This window comes from Ceratosolen solmsi, unplaced genomic scaffold (assembly GCF_000503995.2).
Source record: "Ceratosolen solmsi marchali unplaced genomic scaffold, CerSol_1.0 scaffold14, whole genome shotgun sequence".
Lineage (NCBI taxonomy): Eukaryota > Metazoa > Arthropoda > Insecta > Hymenoptera > Agaonidae > Ceratosolen > Ceratosolen solmsi.
In genome coordinates this window covers 4,532,412-4,550,998 of record NW_011948420.1, presented here as the reverse complement: position 1 = coordinate 4,550,998, position 18,587 = coordinate 4,532,412, and the positions used below count along the sequence as shown (strand labels likewise).

The 18,587-nt window shown below is 27.2% G+C and overlaps 4 protein-coding genes across 4 annotated transcripts; 1 reads left to right on the top strand and 3 right to left on the bottom strand.

The window, feature by feature from the left end:
• Positions 1–90: 90 nt before the first annotated feature.
• On the bottom strand, positions 91–5,340 carry fh (frataxin). Its single transcript, XM_011498266.1, has 3 exons — positions 5,214–5,340; positions 492–622; positions 91–418 (listed from the first exon to the last, which is right to left on the bottom strand). Exons 1-3 carry the CDS (start codon positions 5,338–5,340, stop codon positions 170–172), a joined length of 507 nt encoding a protein of 168 aa, XP_011496568.1. The 3' UTR covers positions 91–169.
• A 762-nt stretch (positions 5,341–6,102) lies between these two features.
• Positions 6,103–6,970, top strand: LOC105360969 (uncharacterized). The gene is made up of 2 exons (XM_011498019.1): positions 6,103–6,331; positions 6,531–6,970. The coding sequence occupies exons 1-2, from the start codon at positions 6,235–6,237 to the stop codon at positions 6,935–6,937; spliced, it is 504 nt and encodes a 167-aa protein (XP_011496321.1). The 5' UTR covers positions 6,103–6,234; the 3' UTR covers positions 6,938–6,970.
• Positions 6,971–6,997: 27 nt separating this feature from the next.
• mRpS10 (mitochondrial ribosomal protein S10) lies at positions 6,998–8,012 on the bottom strand. The gene is made up of 5 exons (XM_011498265.1): positions 7,998–8,012; positions 7,765–7,869; positions 7,553–7,680; positions 7,273–7,474; positions 6,998–7,088 (listed from the first exon to the last, which is right to left on the bottom strand). Exons 1-5 carry the CDS (start codon positions 8,010–8,012, stop codon positions 7,041–7,043), a joined length of 498 nt encoding a protein of 165 aa, XP_011496567.1. The 3' UTR covers positions 6,998–7,040.
• A 460-nt stretch (positions 8,013–8,472) lies between these two features.
• Positions 8,473–17,453, bottom strand: LOC105361157 (uncharacterized). The gene is made up of 11 exons (XM_011498264.1): positions 17,257–17,453; positions 15,850–16,835; positions 15,581–15,770; positions 14,518–14,684; positions 12,629–13,110; positions 12,325–12,556; positions 12,058–12,250; positions 11,391–11,930; positions 10,499–11,119; positions 9,782–10,283; positions 8,473–9,512 (listed from the first exon to the last, which is right to left on the bottom strand). Exons 1-11 carry the CDS (start codon positions 17,258–17,260, stop codon positions 8,639–8,641), a joined length of 4,791 nt encoding a protein of 1,596 aa, XP_011496566.1. The 5' UTR covers positions 17,261–17,453; the 3' UTR covers positions 8,473–8,638.
• Between the last annotated feature and the right edge of the window lie 1,134 nt (positions 17,454–18,587).

Here is an 18,587-nt window from a genome sequence, read left to right as displayed (position 1 = left end):
CGTTTAAAGCAGTTTAAAAAAACATATTTTTTATTCACACTTACATTTACAAAGAATTTATACATTTATTTGTATTCTGAAGCATATTTTACAGTATTTTAAAGTAATACTATAAATAACCTTTATAATATGTACAAACATAATTTACAGGATATCAGTGTAAATGATATTATTTAGCCTTAATACTATATGAACATTCATCGAATGAAACCGAAGACTTAACGATATTAGAAATTTCTTCGTTCAATAGTTCATGTAATGCTCTTCCATCATGTTTGTATATCCATGACCCATTAATAAAGTCATATCGTTTGGGGCCAGACGTTGGAGAGGATAACCAAATTTGTTGATTTGGAATTTGACGATTAATAACGTACGTTCCATAATCGTGTCCAAATTTTATTGTTAGTACTCCATCCTGCAAGTAACAATGACAAAGTATCGTATTACATATGATTTACCAAAAATAAAGAATTAATATTAATACTAACACCATATGATACATCAGCCTCCTGTAAGTGTGTGGTTTCTTCAATAATTTCATCAAATTTTTCAGATAGTGATTCTAAAGTTTCTGTAGAAACTTTGTCAAAATTAATTAACCGAATATTTCTATAATAAAAATAAATATCTAATATTTACAAAATCTATAATAATAAAATAAATAAAATCTGTGCTGAATTACAAACATTGTGGTATAATAATTTATGATTCTCAAAGAATATAATATATACTTACATCGATTGATCCATTACAAAATTTACTTTTATAAATAATTGTACACTTAAAACACTTATTTACATAGAGATTAAGTAACATGTAAAATTAAAGATTAATATGACATTAAATTATATTAAATAACTTATATTATTTATAAAAATTATAAACTATCATATTAACATCAATTATCGAACTTAAAATCTGGTTGTTAAAACAAACGATGTTTGATAAAAAGTTGTATGAAATATCGATGATTTATCTATTTATATAATGTAATTTATGAAATAAATTTCACTGTAAAATATAAATGTAATAGTAATAAACGAGCCACAATGTTCGCAATATAAAAATTATTATGGTATATATAGAAATCCGTAAAGAAATATTAAAAGAATATATTTTATAAACATATTTTATAATCACATGAAATTAAATTTATGTAATGAATAATACAATTACTTACTCTTCTGTTGAAAATCTTCTACGAACACGAATGTTTAATGTTTCTATTCCAAACACTTCTTTTTTATTTGTTTCACAAAGTGGATTTTTATTTTTATTATGACATGTTAAAACATAACCTTTTATACACGCTGAGTTTATGTTCTTATAATTACGAAATATAAATCTTTTTGATTCTTCTAATGTAAGCTTAATGATAAATATATTAGACCTTAAGCTCCTGGTTATTAAACTAATCATTGTTTAATCAATAAGTTATTGATCAAACTTTACTTAAAGGAACAATTGCGGCTTTAAGAATATATACTTTAAACCATTTAGTCGATAAATTAGTATTCTACATTAAAACTCATTTGGTAAAAGAATATCGACCGTTCAATTTTATATTCTAATTTCAATGCAGCACTCGGCAATAGGTAAATAATAAAGATTTTATAATTACTTGCAATAAAATATTTGTTGTACGAACGCATTCATAATTGGTAATTAAAATTAATAGATATTTACAATTATTTGCTGAAAATAATTTGATATAAGCTACTGAAATGCTTGAAAGAATGTCATAAAAGATTACAAATATAACCATATAAAAATATAATAAGTCTTATTTAGAAACATATATAATCCACTTAAATAAAAATATAATTAATATTGGTGTTAAAATGGTACATATTAAATTTTCATTTATGTTCAAATGTATTTAACCGATGTTTTTATCACACAGATACTAGAGTTTTATTGAAAAGTCAGAATTATAAATAACGTATTATTCTTTTTTAATTATATGATTGTATAATATTCAATTGAATAAAATCCATTTACTTTGTTTCATAATTAAGAATGCACTATTATGTTTTGAAATATTGGTTAACGTACAAAGTATTCGGATAAAATAATTATTCACATATAAAAATATTTTTTATCGTTTTGCATTTTAATTTAATTAACTGTTTATTTAAGATAAAATCTTATATACATTTATATATATATATATATATATAAAAGTTTGTGGCTGATATAGTGTTTCCAGTATCTAACATTTACGTAAATTTTTATGTAACTTTATATTACACATATTTAAAATATCTATATTAAATAGAAAAATAATTGTAATCAAAGTTAAATAAATAAATTTGTAAAAAAGGATTATTGAGTAAACTGCACGCTTATTTTATGCAATTGATATACCTTTAATTACAATTTATAAGACTATAAAATTCATTTATTCGAAAAAAATCATTTTTATAATAGATAGTAATGTTAAAGGATTGAAATATTAAATAAATAGTTATTGTATTTAATTTCATTTTAATATAATTCATAGGTCACGGTAATCACGGAAATTGTATATACAATAAAAATTTTTTTGTATTTTTTAAGCTACTCATTCAAAACTGGTTTATATTTTAAAATGAATGCACTGCTTTACTTTTTTTTAAACCTTCACATATTTCTCTTATTTTTTATTTTATACTAAAAAAAATTTTTCATTTAAAATTTAAAAATATGTACACGGATACATAAGAATTTGATATTACTTAAGAATTTACCACTTCTAATGTAATTTATATTTATTAATAGAATACAAAAAAATATTACATTCATGATATTTAATAATGTTATGAAATATTTGTTAATAATAATATGTTTTTCATGATTTGTAATATAGTAAGCAATATTAACAGGATTAACAATTAGTGCAGTAGTAGTTAAAATAGAAATATTAATACTTGTAGTATTAGTATTATTATAGTTTATTTAACTATTCCAATTGTTTATTGTTTAATTAATGGAATACGGCTATAGAAGAAAGCTATAAAATCTATTAAATTTATCCTTCATATTCTATAAATATTTTTAAAAGATTTAGACGATAGTATATAAAAAAAAATTGTTCTATACTACAAAACTTAAATAATGCATATGATTTTCTTGATTAAGTATACTCTGATGACATTCGATATTATTATTATTGTTATTATTATTATTATTATTATTATTATTATTATTATTATTATTATATTAGTTTGGATACAACTTAAAGATTTTTCAATCAAGTAATATATTAGCAGTCATAGGTAAGTAAATATGAACTTGTATAAAATTATAGTCGATAAACGTTTTTCATAATAAAAACCGTATTTTAGGTCTTTGCATAGAATAGAAATAAGTGATTGTATTAGACTAAACTAAAGAAAATATAATTATATATAAAAATTGTATTGCATATTATACATAGTGAATAGAGGAAGAAAATCGGCTAAACGTTTATATTACATTAAAAATATATTTTAAATATTTATAATTGAAATTTACATGGTTTATTCAATAATTAAACATTGTATTTAACGTTAAATAGAGCTTTTCTAAAAGTCATTGAAAAATTGCTTATTTATGTATTTAAAATGACGAATGGTCACTAACATTAATATGAACGAAAAAGTTTATAAATAAATTGATATTTTCTAATTGTTCATGACTATAAAATTACCGTTAGTATTGCATACTTATCTTCAATCGAAAAACAATTTATTAAATTTCTTATCGCGGATACATTCTATTTGACAAGTACGTAGTATCTCAGAAGTAATAAAAACTTCATTTATGCAATATATAATATTGTAGGAGATTTTCAAAAGATAATTAAGAAACACAATAAAAATAAGTAACTAAGAAAGACTTTTCTGTATTTTTGGAGATTACCTTATGCCTTAAAATTTATTTTAATATTTTTTACATTTAAATACAATTATCATCATATAAAGATATAGTTTTATCATATTATAGCAGTGATAGTAAATAAATATAGCCATGTTAGTATAAAACTTTGCCATTGGCTTTATAAAATAATAATAAAAAATATATGTATACGATGTTAATTATTAGATTTCTAATATTTTTTTAAATCTAAGATGTACTTTGCGAATGAATATGTACATAATTAGCAGGGAGTTAAGCAAGCACATATTGTAAATATATAGACGTACAAGTTTATCAAAGTTAATAATGATTATCTAGTTTTAAATTAAAAAATATAATCTCTCTCTCTCTCTCTCTCTCTCTCTCTCTCTTTCCGTGTACGTGTGTATTTGAATGTAATTAAAAGTATATTGTTACTTTGTTATTGTTTAAAGATGCAAGTCTTTTAAATATCCAAGGAATATTGTTCAAGTCAATTAAAATATAAAGTTTGAGTATAAAACTTGAATAAGCAACATTCGGTTCTCACGGTTGATGAAAAAAGATTCTGTTTTAAATACCTCGACATCAGAAGGCACTTTAAATATTCAAGAAATCCACAACATCCGGTAAAAAATTGTCGATACATAAAGAAATATAATGTATCGGTGTAAGCATGAAAAGTAACACCGTAAACAGTCGAGGAGAAGATATTCCGAGGTTTTTGCCTTCTTTTCATTTTGTATTTTCTTTTTTCGGACTTGTCATTCGCCTTCGTCTGAAAGGTTCGAAGAAAGAAACAGAAGCTGACGAAAGAGAGACGTATGCAGAGAAAGAAAAAAGGAGCGACCGGGAGAAGCAGAAAGGATAATAATGTTTTTTCATCGACGCGTGTATTTTAAGTCTGGATGGAAGTCGGGAACGACAATAATCACTTGCTACACGCGTTGCACGCGGAGCTCTGTTACAAGGTCACGCGAGGGAAGAAGAAGTACACCAGAGTGCTTATGGTTTATCATACCCCTTATTCCAACCTCCGTTCAGTGGATCCTTTTTTTCTCATTTCACGTACCTCGCGTCCTTCTCTCTTTCGCTCGCGATCTCACAAATTTTTTTCCCTTACTCTCATCATCTGTGCTCCTGCTTGCAATATCAATGCTACGTGAAGGAAACCGGTTCTCGGAGAAGCCCTACGCAACGCGATGCCAAACGGCTGAAAAGTTATTGTTTCTCGCAAACAGCAGATAGAGGTGTATAGTCGGTGAAAGAGCAAGCAGCAAGGAGAGGGAGACAGAAAAACAGCGTCAAGGAGGTCGCGCGCGCGCGCGCTCAGGATCGATCATCAATTTCACAACTCGCGCCAAGATCGGCACTATCGGTACCGGCCCGAGCAGTGGCAGCAGTCAGCTCATGGATCTTGTAGCGATACTCGGCAACACCACGATAATCCGCACTTACGGAGTTGGAGGCAAGGTTCATCGGTACCGGAGAGAGTTGTACTTTTGGCGATTGGTCTTCCCTCGGCGCGTTGCTTCGAATTCTTAAGAGTTCCATTTTAGCGCATTAAACACGTTATTATTTTTAATACCGTTAGACGAGATTTTGCATTGACCTTAGTTGGAGATTCATTTGTATATAGTAAGTTCATTATTTGCTTTTAAACTGGGCATAACGTCATACCGTGATTTAATTAACATTTCTATTTTCGCGTAATTACCCCATGGAAACTTTACCGTTATAAGCAATAAATTATAATGTCAATAAAAATAACAATGTCAGTTTAATATTTTTCATATTATATAGTTACACAGTTCTTATGTTCTTATTGAAATACATAATTATATGTAATTATTATTATAAATAATGGGGCTGGTTATAAAATTATCAAAAAATTAATTATTAATTATTAATTTGATTGTAGTGTTTTTCCTCCGATGTTACTTCAGTTAATGTTAAATCAGCATCGACTCTATTAAATATTAATAATAATTGTACTTATAATTAATTAATCCTCGCTTAAATAATGCGAAAAAATTATGTATATGCAAACACGAGTGTAAGCACATTTTAATATAATTAAGATCATATGTATTACAAGATTTATATCATTTAAAAATCTGCTTTAAAAAATGACTTATTTAAATATAAAATTTTGTATTTAGATTTTAATTTACGTTATCTTAAATTTCTAATTGTTTTTATTGATCCATTAATTTTTTCAGTGTCACTACTAAATCTAGAAGAAGATTAATTATTAGTACAACAAATTTGATGAATTTATTAAAAATAATAATTTAGTTATAATGAATTTTTAGGGGACTAAGAAATACGCAAAAGTGATTACAAACATTTAATAAATTTGTTAACGAAACAATGAAGGGAAATATTATTTTAATAATTACAGGAATTATTGTAATAAATTCTTGCTGCGCTGTGAATTTACAAAGTATTTTACGATCGAAACGCGCTGGTAAGATATTTTAAATATATATTGCATTATTTTATGTATCCAATCGTAATTGCACTATTGTATGACTATCTTTGTTTTGCACCAAAAACATTATTTCTTTCCTTGTTGCAAAATATAATTTTAATATTATAATTAAAAATAACTCAAAGAATAATATTATTTGATAGAAATATTTTGTAATTATTATTTATTTTTTTAGAGTCTGATTTTATATTGCGAAGTTGTACAGCAAGTGCACAATTAACAAGAAAACACCGTACAAATGATGCTTCGCAGTTGACGGCAAAAAATTCAAATTTAACGAAATTTACTTCTCCATCTTTAGTATTAAGCAGTCAAAAGGTGAAGAATTCTAATGTTAATAAATACTTACGAAATGATTTAAGATTACAAACTAGATCAAAAGGTAGGCATTTAATCGACAAGAATACAACAGACACTCCACTAGGAACTGTTGATGTTAAAACTATTTATAAAGATATTCCAAGATTATTCAAAAAAAAAGATCCATTACCTGAATTAGATAGGAATAGTTCCGCTAGAAATTTGGATACTGACACTCCTATAATTGTTGTTCAATCTTTAAATCAATATTATATAAATTAAAATTGTCAGAATGTTTTTATATACAGTTTAATAAAAAAAAAAAAAATTATATAATGACAATCAAAATTACTACTAATTTGGAGCTCTTATATATAAAATATTTTTATAAATGTGAACTGGAGATAGACTCTGGTAACTTTTGAATTTCAGTCTGAAAATTATAAAATATTATATTAGATAAACAAAATCAAGTTTGAATATTATAATTCTCATTTAAAAGTGAAAATGATTAATACATTATTTTGTATTGTTATTGCATGAATATATAATAAAGTATGTTATTACTTTCACTGTATATAAATAGTTTTTAAAAATAAATATTGTATATAATTTACTTTTGTAACTTTCATTGCTACACCTTCTGGTAAATTCCTTTCAATGTATTCCAAAAATGTATCCGCAGTTGAACCAGTTAATTTTAAAAAGTTTATAAATCTAAAATATGTTCTCATTTCATATTGAACCCTATGTTTTTTGTGTACATGTTTCGATTTAAGAAGTGTCATTCGCTGATGTATGGGTTTATAAGGAACAGTTCTAAATTAACAGTAATAATAATAAATATCATAATATATTAATATTATACTGAAAAATCGCTAAATTGATAATACTTACATATTACCAACTTCAATACCCAAATGTTTCGCTGTTGTTAATGCAAAAATAGAATAGCTTTTAAGTACGGCTGGATCGTTTCCTCGTACTTCAAGTTCTATTTGCTTATATAATTTGTCAGGTGTTCCCTATAAAATAAAAAATAAATATGTATATATATAATTAATCTTTTACTTAATTTTGATATAATTAATGTATTTTTTTATATTTACGCTTTCCGCAGGTTTGAGTTCATCGATAACCGTTGAAAATGATTTAATACATAATTTATGTTCTCCCAACTGTTTAGAAGTGAAACTTGAAAGTCGATTGAGAACCTAATAATTAACAAAATCAGAAATGAATTTATTATTAAATATTACAAATTTTTTATAAAATTTATAAATAATTTCGGCATGATTCCTTAACCTCAATTAAAAAGTAAAAAAGTAAATTTTTACATTACCTTTGTGACAAACATTTTATTTTAAACATAGATCTACTTGAATATATTAATTATAATAATTAATTTGAAAACATATGGATTAATTTTATTTATACTATAAAAAGAGAAATTATGTAGCATTTAACATGTATTTTCTTTATCGATATAAAATCAGAATCAATGCTGAATATTTAAATTTTAAGGTTATTACCGACAGTGCTTAAGGTTACTAATGATAAAACAGGACAAAACTAAAATCAGTTAATTTTTATTTATTTAATTTTTACATTTTACATACAATCGCAAATCTTAAAAAGTAATGCATAGATGTAAAATAATGAAATAATCTTTAAATATTTTTAAATTTCATTAACATACTTCAATAAGACTTACAAAAATTCATTTGAAAAATACATATTATATTATGTATTATATATATTTAAAATACACAAATTTTGTAATTTTCATTACAATATAATTCATGAAAATAGAGTGAACAAATTCAACCAGCTTACATTTAAATTATCGCAGTAATGATAATTACTCAAACTAATGTAGATTCATAAAATAAAATGAATACAATTAATTCTCTCCAGCACTTAGCTACTTGGTAAAAAGTTTTAATACAATTCGAAATTATTTAGTGAGCTATATATAATATCTCAACGTCTATTATTCATGAATGAATTAAATGGTCTAGAAGGAAAATTAGAAAAATTCTGTTGTTGTGTCTGCCAATTATTTAACGAGTTTCCTAATAAAAGTCCTCCTAATCCCACTGATCCGCTGTTTCCTCCACCTCCCCCGCTGCTTCCGTTACCGCCACCGCTACTGCCACCGCCCCCGCCACCTTGCCAATTACCCTGAGATATCCAGTTTGAATTTCTATTATTTTGCTGTTGAGGTGTGTTTTGCCATACAAGTTTATTTGCATTATTTAAACCCATGTTCATATTCATATTTTTCATATTTAAATTCGAATTTTGAACGTTGGAGTTCATACCGCCTCCGCCACCGCCACTACTACCGCCATTACCGCCACCATCCAAATTATTTATAGGAAAATTTTGCTTGCTGATCCAATTGTCGTTCATCTTATCTCTTGACCAAGTGGATTGTTGACTCGATTGATTTGATTGACTATTCCAGCGTATATCTTTTTGCGAAGATGTTGGATGATCGTCACCCCATGGATCTCTAGCATCTTCTGGCAAATCACCCCAATCATCTTTATCATTTCTAAATGATTTTTCTGGTGGGTCCCATCTTGGCTCATGTCGTGATTCGTGTCTCGATTCGTGTCTTGTATCGTGTCTTGAATCGTGTCTTGATTCCTGTCTTGACTCATGCCTACCACTATCTCGCATTGAGGATTCTTTTTTTTGTACGTCCCAATTCGTCCCACTATTTGAGTTATTCGACGTGCTTTTCCAACGATTATTAGAATTACTTTGGGAAAGCATTTGATTTTTATTGTTCCAAGAACTTCCTCCGCTATTGTCCCATTTGTCATTATCTGAACGATATTTACCACTGCTGCTGAAAAACAGGAATATTTTTAAGTAGCAATTTTAATATTTACTCGCTCGCTATTGTCATACAATATTGTAAAAATGCATTCGACTTTGTTAAATTATTCAGTACATTAGAAAAATGAATGATATTATTAATATAGAATAAGGAACAATAAATAATTTATATAAAAAATTAAAAGAAAATATATAATTAAGCAAAAAAAAAAAAAAATATATATATATATATATATATGTCTTGCTAGAAAAGATTATTAAAGCTTCTCAGCTCACCTTTGATTCCAATTAGACGAGGAATTTTGTACACCTTGCCAAGATTTTTCCTTATCTTGATTTGAATGTCTTGACCACCCACTTTCAGTGATAGCACCTCTACTAGGTATATCCCATTCATCAGCGTAACGCCGAGATGCCGGTGATTTTTGTCTGCTGGACATCATACTTTGTCGTGGTGGAGATCCTCTATAATTATGCGGGGATGACGGTCGTCTTAACGGCGAATTATGTCTTCTAAGGGGAGAATTTTGACGTCCGCCACCTGACGAGTTTCTCGAGGAAGTGAAGTGCTGACGGAAACTTGGCGGTGAAGTTTTTCTTTGAGGGGAGAGGGGTCGTCGAGTTGGTGAAATAGGTCGACGTGGAGGAGATGATTGCCGAGGAGGTGATCGCAACATCATTCGTGAAGGAGGCGATCGTCGAGGTGGACTAGATCGACTCCATCTATCTTGGGAGTCGTTTGATCCATAAAGTGATTGTTTATTTCGGGTCCAGTGTTCTAAAAATTATTTTAATTTGACTTATAATACTATAGTATATTTTTAATAATAGAGTCTTAAATGCAAAATAATTCTTTTAATTGCTGTTATTAATCTTTTATTTTTGTTTTCTCAATATAGCATGTGATAAATTACTATAAATATTTTGATAAATTTTTTTTCTTATCATTAATAATATCTTATATATAATTTTAAAATATCAATAAATATTTACCTGATCCTTGATTGTCCTGTTTACGATAATTTCCTCCTTGAAAACGATTTGGACCAGTCTTTTGACAATGTATACTATTTGGCTTCTGATGCATTGACTGCGACATCTTCAGACGGTCTGATTTATTATTCATTGGGATAATTAAATTCGATTCTAATTGTTGCATATTGTCATATTTTTTACTTTTAACTGGAGCTGAGGATGGTCCTTCGAACTCTCTATTATTAGACGTTGTAATTATAATTTCTTTAGGCCCAGTTTCTTTCACGAGACGTCCTCTCATTGGATTGGTTTTAAATTGGTCGTCATCCATCCCACTCTCAGGTGGTGCTATTCGATCCCACACGGATCGAGGTGGTAATTGACTTTGCAATTTGTTTGTCTTTTCTATTGCGAGATTTAACATTTCTTGCAGCTTTTTCACTGTTTCAACGTCAACCGAAGTACCTACTACACCTGTAAGTTTCTCTTTAGCAGCATCGAGAAGCTTCTTTTGCTCTTGTACCTCTTGCGCTATAACAGTCGGTTCAACGCGATTACCAGAAAGTTTTTCTCGTAGGTCACCATGATCCATGTCACGTAATTTTTTATCATGCATCGGATTAGTACGAATGTTTGATCCTATAATATGTATTGACATTAATTCAATATTAAATTTTACGAATCTTTCAAACTTTATTTCATTGTTTCACTATCATTTATAAACGATTTATAAAATTACAAAAAATTCACTAAAATTTTAATAACAAATTCATACTTCATTTTGACACACTAATAATTTAATATTATGCTAATAAAAATATACTTTAAATTATGTTAAATATATAAATGAAGTAACAAATATAAATTTTAAGCATACTTTTCTGTAAAAATGAAAACAAATAATTATTACCTAACCAGGGCTTATCATACGGTTTGAATTTCTTTGGCCCAGGATGGTACGTTCCAGAATCATTGCCAGGGAATGGCCTTTTACCTTGAAATTTACTCATTGGATTAAAACTGGGATTAGGAAAGAATTTCTTTCCCGGAATAAAAGTAGTTTTGGCTTTAAAACTTTTCATGAATTTCAATGGTAAATTTTTTTTGTATGGTGGAATTGTGACTATTCCAGAGTTATATTTAAGGGCTGCGGCTTGTTTTGATTTGCTAATTAATCCAATAGGACTATTATTTATGTTTTCCATAGGTGATATTTTTAAAAGATTGCGCATTGTTCTACGTTCCATTGTCATCACTATTTCAAATCCATATCCCTTTGGCGTAGTATCCACAATACAGGCTTTAACAGGTATGAACGGATTCCCATATACGTCATCAGCTGGTTGAGTTAATTCTAGGATTGATCGGATAGCTTGTTTGGTTAAAGTAGTTATGATCACTATTCGGCCAAGTGCACTCATTTTTCTCAGTGCAGATATAACTTCAAGAGCTGCAAAATATTTGCTCAAATAACATTTCTTAAATGTAAATTTGTAAATAACAACATTTAATAAAATATATTATTTAAAAAAAAAAAAAAAAGCTTCCAAGACTTATCTACGTTAAGTTTTACTTACATCGACCAAAAGTATTATTAGTATTTATGACTGCTACTGCTTTGGAATTAGAAAGGGACTTTTCAATTTGACTCATAACGATTTTGGGTTTACCGGTTACAAATGTAGCATTTTTAATTCCATTTAATTCACAAGTAATTTCTGCTTCTACTATTTCTTTCTGTATATCTAGTCCAATAACCTTATGACATTTCTGGAATTATGAAAAACAAAATAACATTAGTTTTATTTAGAATAATAGACATCTATTAATTTATATATTCTTACAGAAGCTAGTAATAGACTTGTAAGTCCTGTGCCGCAACCAATTTCTATTACAGTGGTTTTCTTAGTAGGAACTAAATAATCCGCAACAACATCTGTCAAAACTTCAACACCTGCTAAATTAGCCCAGACATTTGTTTTTGGTGCTAATTGAACTTTTACTGAACCAATTGTATCATCAAGGGTCTCGGAACCCAATAAAAAAGTATTGTTTGTTTTGATGACATTATTTTCTCTATAAAAAATGTAAAATATATTAAGATTTAATTTTACAATATTTCATTTTTTAACCTTATATATTCCTTACTTTATGATAGTTTTACAATAAAGAGATTTTACATTGCAATCTTTTCCTGGTCCATTTTCAAAGAGATCTTTAATTTTATCCATTAATTCAGTACTAATATTTTTTCCAGTAATATGCATCATTAACTCCTCTCTGCGATTACAACGAAGTAGTATTGTCAATCCATCAAGATTTTTAATAAATGAATTTTGATTTTCATTCGACTTATCATTATCGACTTCCAATTTGTCATTGACATCATGAATATCATTTATATCATTGATATCATTAATATCATTGATATCATTCATATCATTGACATCATTAATATTGCTGATATCATTGATATCATTAGTATCATTTATATCATTAATATCGCTTTTTTCTTTTTCTTCCAATTCACTTTCCTTTTCAACTTTATCTTCAGATTTTTCTTCTTGTATTTCCTTGATTTCTTCATCATTCTGTAATTGTTCTAACGACTGAAGGAATTCTTCAAATACCTGTAAAAATAATTTTTGTTTAAATCAGAAAATTTAAATTAAAAATAAATTGACATTGCTCGTTCTTTAATTAATCGTATCTTAAAAATGTATGAACAAAAATTAACATGTGAAAGATTTTAAAAAGCAAAATCAATTTGAATTTTCGTAAATGGATGTTGAAAATTTCGCGATATTGATATTTGAAATTAACAATTCTTACTAAATAAAAGATTATTCACGACGGATGTAAAGAATGAAATTTAAGAAATAATATTTTCTCAGCATTTGATATAATACTACAAATATAATAAAATGTTAACCTTGTCCAACGTAAGTATTAGCCAATAACGAAAATATAATAAATTTGTTACCAACGATGTCAATTTTATTTTTATTTCTACTAGTAGTAATGAACTTGTTCCATTGATCCATTTCAGTTTTTACTTTGAATCAAGTAAAACTTATCTTGTTTACACTTATATGCGTCATTGTTATGAGGATATATATTATTTATTTAGATCTATGCAAGGGACAGATGGAGTTATATCTCTTCTTTATTTGCAATATTCATCTGAAATACGTTTTATTCTTCATAATTCTTTTATTAAATATTTATAACGATCAGGGTTCTTAGTAATGAAGAATATGTGGATAAAATTATTTATTAAATATATCTAGAAATGCTAATGTAGCATTCGCTAGGACTTAATCTAATAATTCGTTTTATAGTGAAACGAATGGTGTTCGATTTTCTCATTATTGTTTGTTCTAGCACGACGAATAAGATATTATTTTCTTCCATTATTTAAGCTGGGCTTTTTCTGTATTCTAGTTAGAGTAATCTAGTAGAATATAGTTGAATATTACTTACTACTCTAATATTTATTAGAGTCCAAGATTTATTTTCAACAAGTTCGCAATGAAAACGATGAAATTCTTTTTTAGAATCTTCATTCCTTATGGATCCAATTCTTGCGTAATTTTAGAAAATCTTTAATAGATAGCATCAATATAGCAAATATCATAAAATTTGCAACACCATTACAATCTCATTGAATTTAATTATGAAGCTTCTAATGTTGTTCACGTTGTTCGGTTACACTTATTTTCACATCTGTTCTTGTTATATCATAATAATTATCCTTTGTTGATTAATCTTCAGTTTTAGAATATGTTAAACTAATTTTACTTTTATAAAGATAATACTAAGATATGATTGCTCAACAATATTGAGCATGTTTCTCAGTTTCTTTTATTATCTTTAAAAAAAAAAAAAAATATATATATGTATATATATATATATATATATATATACATATTATACAACAAATAAATAGCATTGTTCCATCCATCCCTTGCTTGTTTATATTTTTTACATTAATTTTTTTTTTTTTAATTGCGTTGATTTATCAAAAGCTGATATACCTTTACAACGCGCATTACAAAAGGTGGGTATTCTTCAGTATTTTCCAAATTAGCATCTGGAACACCAGGAATCATTTGCCAGCTTGTCTGAACATTCTTGTTATCAGATGAATTGTCAGCTTCTTTTTCCTCCTCCTTTGAAGACTGTTGATTATGCTTTTTGTTGCCTAAACATGTCACACAAAATTCATCACTTTCAACCTTCACAATTTTTATTAAAGATATAAAGAAATAATACCCTGATACTATAAAACATGATGTACTAAAACACGGAAAAGATAATAAATACATACTTTACATTTATATCTGCTAAGAACGAAACATTATATTTACTTAAATGTTTGCAAATACATTTTTCTACTTCTGTTCCTTACTAATTAAAAGTAAGAATTTATTATTTGCCTGTGTTAAAATATTGTAACTAAAATTTAATACATTTTACATTATCCTAAGAATAATGAATTCCAATATTTCGATGTTGATGTTTAAAATATTTATTCCAATCATTGGTTTCATTAAACTGTAATATTCAAACAGTTTATAGTAATTCCATATGATTGTTTAAGTCAATTTGCAATTGTTATTTTTGAGAATCGCAAATGCACAGCATTGCGTTTCAAATTGTTGCATAAAGCAGCCAAAAAAATTCATTTCTAATTCCAGACGGAAATAGAAGTTTTTTTTTGTATAAATATATTTTTATCTAATTTTAAAAACAATCAACATGATTGTTTTGTTGTAGCATATTAAAAAGTTTACGAACAACTTTGAAATTTTTTTCCATCCTTAATTAAAAAAGGATTAAAGCTCTCAAAGTACAGCTTTTAAAAATAAGCTTTATCACCGCATTGTTGAAATAAATCTTCTGGGGATGTAGTTAACCTATCTTTAAGATTTTTCAAAACACTCATACAACACACTTTATTAAGAGAACAAAAAAACAGCTTTAAAAACTATACTAACAACTTTTTGAACCTTCGTATTGACGTATTTTACTTATATTTAATTATATTAGTTGCTAAAATGCAGACTAAATAGTCAGCTCTACTATTTTCATACTTACATATAAATTTCCAACGATTTGGATGTAATTGATCTAAAGGACTATGTTTCGAAGATTCCATTTTACATATTGCTGTTCCATATAATGATTCATTCCTATCTAACCATTTTTTGTACAATGGATATGAATATTGAATAATTTTAGCTAACTTTGTAAATCTTTCTTCAACTGAGTTTTCTTTAGCCTTAATCTATAAAAAAAATAATCAATTATGTCATGTTTTATAACATAAATTATTCGAGTTATGGATAAACACGATGGTATCTTACTTTTTCTTTATACCACATTTCACTTTCTTTAAATTCTTCTTCGTCAATTTTCAATTTTGGTAATTTTATATTACTGTCACTATCATCCCAATTTTCATCTTCATTATCTTCATTATCTTCGTTAAATTCATTGTCTTCATTGTCTTCGTTGTCTTCCATCTCTTCATTATCTTCAATGTCTTCGGTATCTTCCGTGTTTTCACTTTTTTTTTCATCTTTAAGTTCATCTTTATCTATATCCTCAATTTCATTTTTAATTATAAAATTGTCGGAAGTTACATCAGTGCTTTCAATTTCATCAAAATGTATCATGATTTCTTCATCAGTCAAATCGTTTTTTAAGAATGCCGGTGTCTTACTTTGACTAATTTGCTCGCTTCTTTCTTTCTGCTTTTGAGAAATTGGACTTAGCATATTATCATCTTCTTGCGCAGTTTCATCATTCTTTTCCTTGTCAGAATAATCAATTTTTTGTACTGACTTTTTAATAGATGGAATTTGAATATTCATTGTCTTAGATCTTGGTCCTGGCTTTTTTCTTGGTGTTATAGCATCTGCATCATCTGCAGCCTTTTCTAAATTAATAAGCATTTTTTTAATTTGAACTGTTGGTTCATTCTTTTTATTGATTAACTTTGACTTGCGTGGATGTTCTTCTATGTCATCTTCCATATTTTCAGAAAAGTCTTTGGCAACACTCTCCAAAAATTCATTTTCTGCAACATCTATGGAAACATCTAAAATATTATCCCCATTATCTCCACTATTTTCATCTATATTTATATCATCTCTATCTCTGTCCGAGATACTTTCTAGTCTTTGTTTACGACTCTCATTATTATCTTCATTTTCATCGTATTCTTCTACTTCAGAACCTTCATAACTTCGGTCTTGGTCTTGATCTTGATCTTCATTTTCATCTTCACCAACACACTCATCCAAAACCTCAAAGTCACCCACATCCAACATTGGAATATCAGGTTCATCTGGTAGGGTAATTTAGACATTATAAAAAGAGTAAAAGATATATAGTGTAAATTTGAGATAGTTACGGAAAAGAGAATCCGTAGACAGAATAAGACAGAGAGCGAGAGAGAGAGAGAGAGAGAGAGAGAGACATAGGTTAAAGAAAATGAGAATGCAAAGAAGCGAGAGTGAGAGATATTTAGCAAGCGGGCGAGTGAGAGAGATGGAAAAACCGTGAGCAGGAAAGAGAAACAGAGGGAACGAATGAGAAATAACTACTTTCAATAATTTAGAAATGATTTAATAAAAGGAAAAATCGAACGAAAGATTTATTAATATATTAATCAATATTTTGAAAATTAACATGATCGGCTATGATTGCATATAAATAATACTTAATGTAATTAGACTTTCATCTCTAAATAATCAACTATTACTTACCCATTTTTTAACGGTCTAAATATTCCTTCAAATACTTGAAATTTGGAGAAAACGCTTGCAACGCTATATTTTGTTAACTGGTTACGAATGCTCCACAGCCACAAATACTGATCATCGACGACCAAAATTATGTTAAAGCTTTCGTCGTCAGATGCTGTTTCTCCTTTTCCATGCACGTTACGCCATAACATCGACTGACGAAGGGACCAGACCGGAATTACTTAACTACGTTAGTCAAAATATTGATTATATCAATTGCAGCTTTCTTCAATGCATACTATGCATAGATTATACTTGATTTTTCATGCTGCATATCCTAGGAAGCCATTGCGATAAAAAAATTGTATATAGTAACATTAGCTTACATATTCAACTTCATCCAGTGATGTTTATATGACTCACGTAGGATTCTTGATTAGAGGGGCTGCCAGGTTGCATCAACCACTGCCATTTTATGATTTTAAAATTGAAAGTATTGATTCGCTATAGTTTTTAAAAAATTAAAAATCTTTTTTTAACAAAACTTTAAATAATATATACGTTCGGATTAAAATAAGCTTTAATAAAAAGATTGAATTTTCACATATTTCACATATTTTTATTTTATATTAATGTTCAGTCATCGATTATTGGGTTATTAATAATTGATAACTTATAGATGCATTCAATAAAATTAACGTATGTAATTAATTATTATTACGCACACGCGCGCGCGCGCGCGCGCACACACACACATGTATATTATTTCTTATAATCATTTTAAGAAATGAAGATGTACAGTATTTTGACAAAATGACGAATAAATTTGAAAATAGTAATTGAACAATAAAAATTGAATTTTTATTATATATCTAAAGTTCCTTTAAAATTAATTAAAAAAATTAATTAAAAACAGACATTCAAACGTACTTTTATTATTATTTCTATTTATTATTATTACATTACAGAAACGAGTCATAACAATTTAATTGATAATCATAAATTATTTTTTATTTGAGCAGTTATACTTATATAGTTTTCATAATAACACAACATTAAATAACTATTTTTGAACATTAACATTGCGCTTAAAAATATTTTTATATATGTCCATATACAGATAACATTCTAAATAGTATGTATTAAGTGATTTACCAAATTAATTTAAACTAATCCTTTTATTTAAAAATTTTTTTAAAATGTTCAAATGATTTCTGGTTATTTTAATTTATTTCTTAGTGGTACCGCTCATTTTTCTTATTATCATTGAAGTAAAAATTAAAGTACAATAATATTAATTCAAAAAGTTTTTGTTACATAAAAAATTATTATACATATTATATTAATATATT

Coding starts and splice junctions, on each gene's coding strand:
- fh (XM_011498266.1), bottom strand. CDS start 5,340: ATGAACCTTGCCTCCAACTCCGTAAGTGCGGATTATCGTGGTGTTGCC. Junction 623..5,213: donor TGCCGATCTTGGCGCGAGTT/GTGAAATTGATG, acceptor TAGATATTTATT/TTTATTATAGAAATATTCGG. Junction 419..491: donor AGGCTGATGTATCATATGGT/GTTAGTATTAAT, acceptor TGTTACTTGCAG/GATGGAGTACTAACAATAAA.
- LOC105360969 (XM_011498019.1), top strand. CDS start 6,235: ATGAAGGGAAATATTATTTTAATAATTACAGGAATTATTGTAATAAAT. Junction 6,332..6,530: donor TTTACGATCGAAACGCGCTG/GTAAGATATTTT, acceptor TTATTTTTTTAG/AGTCTGATTTTATATTGCGA.
- mRpS10 (XM_011498265.1), bottom strand. Junction 7,475..7,552: donor GGTATTGAAGTTGGTAATAT/GTAAGTATTATC, acceptor CTGTTAATTTAG/AACTGTTCCTTATAAACCCA. Junction 7,089..7,272: donor TAGCAATGAAAGTTACAAAA/GTAAATTATATA, acceptor TATAATTTTCAG/ACTGAAATTCAAAAGTTACC.
- LOC105361157 (XM_011498264.1), bottom strand. Junction 15,771..15,849: donor AAATGTGGTATAAAGAAAAA/GTAAGATACCAT, acceptor TTTTTTTTATAG/ATTAAGGCTAAAGAAAACTC. Junction 9,513..9,781: donor TCGTCTAATTGGAATCAAAG/GTGAGCTGAGAA, acceptor GTTTTTCAGCAG/CAGTGGTAAATATCGTTCAG.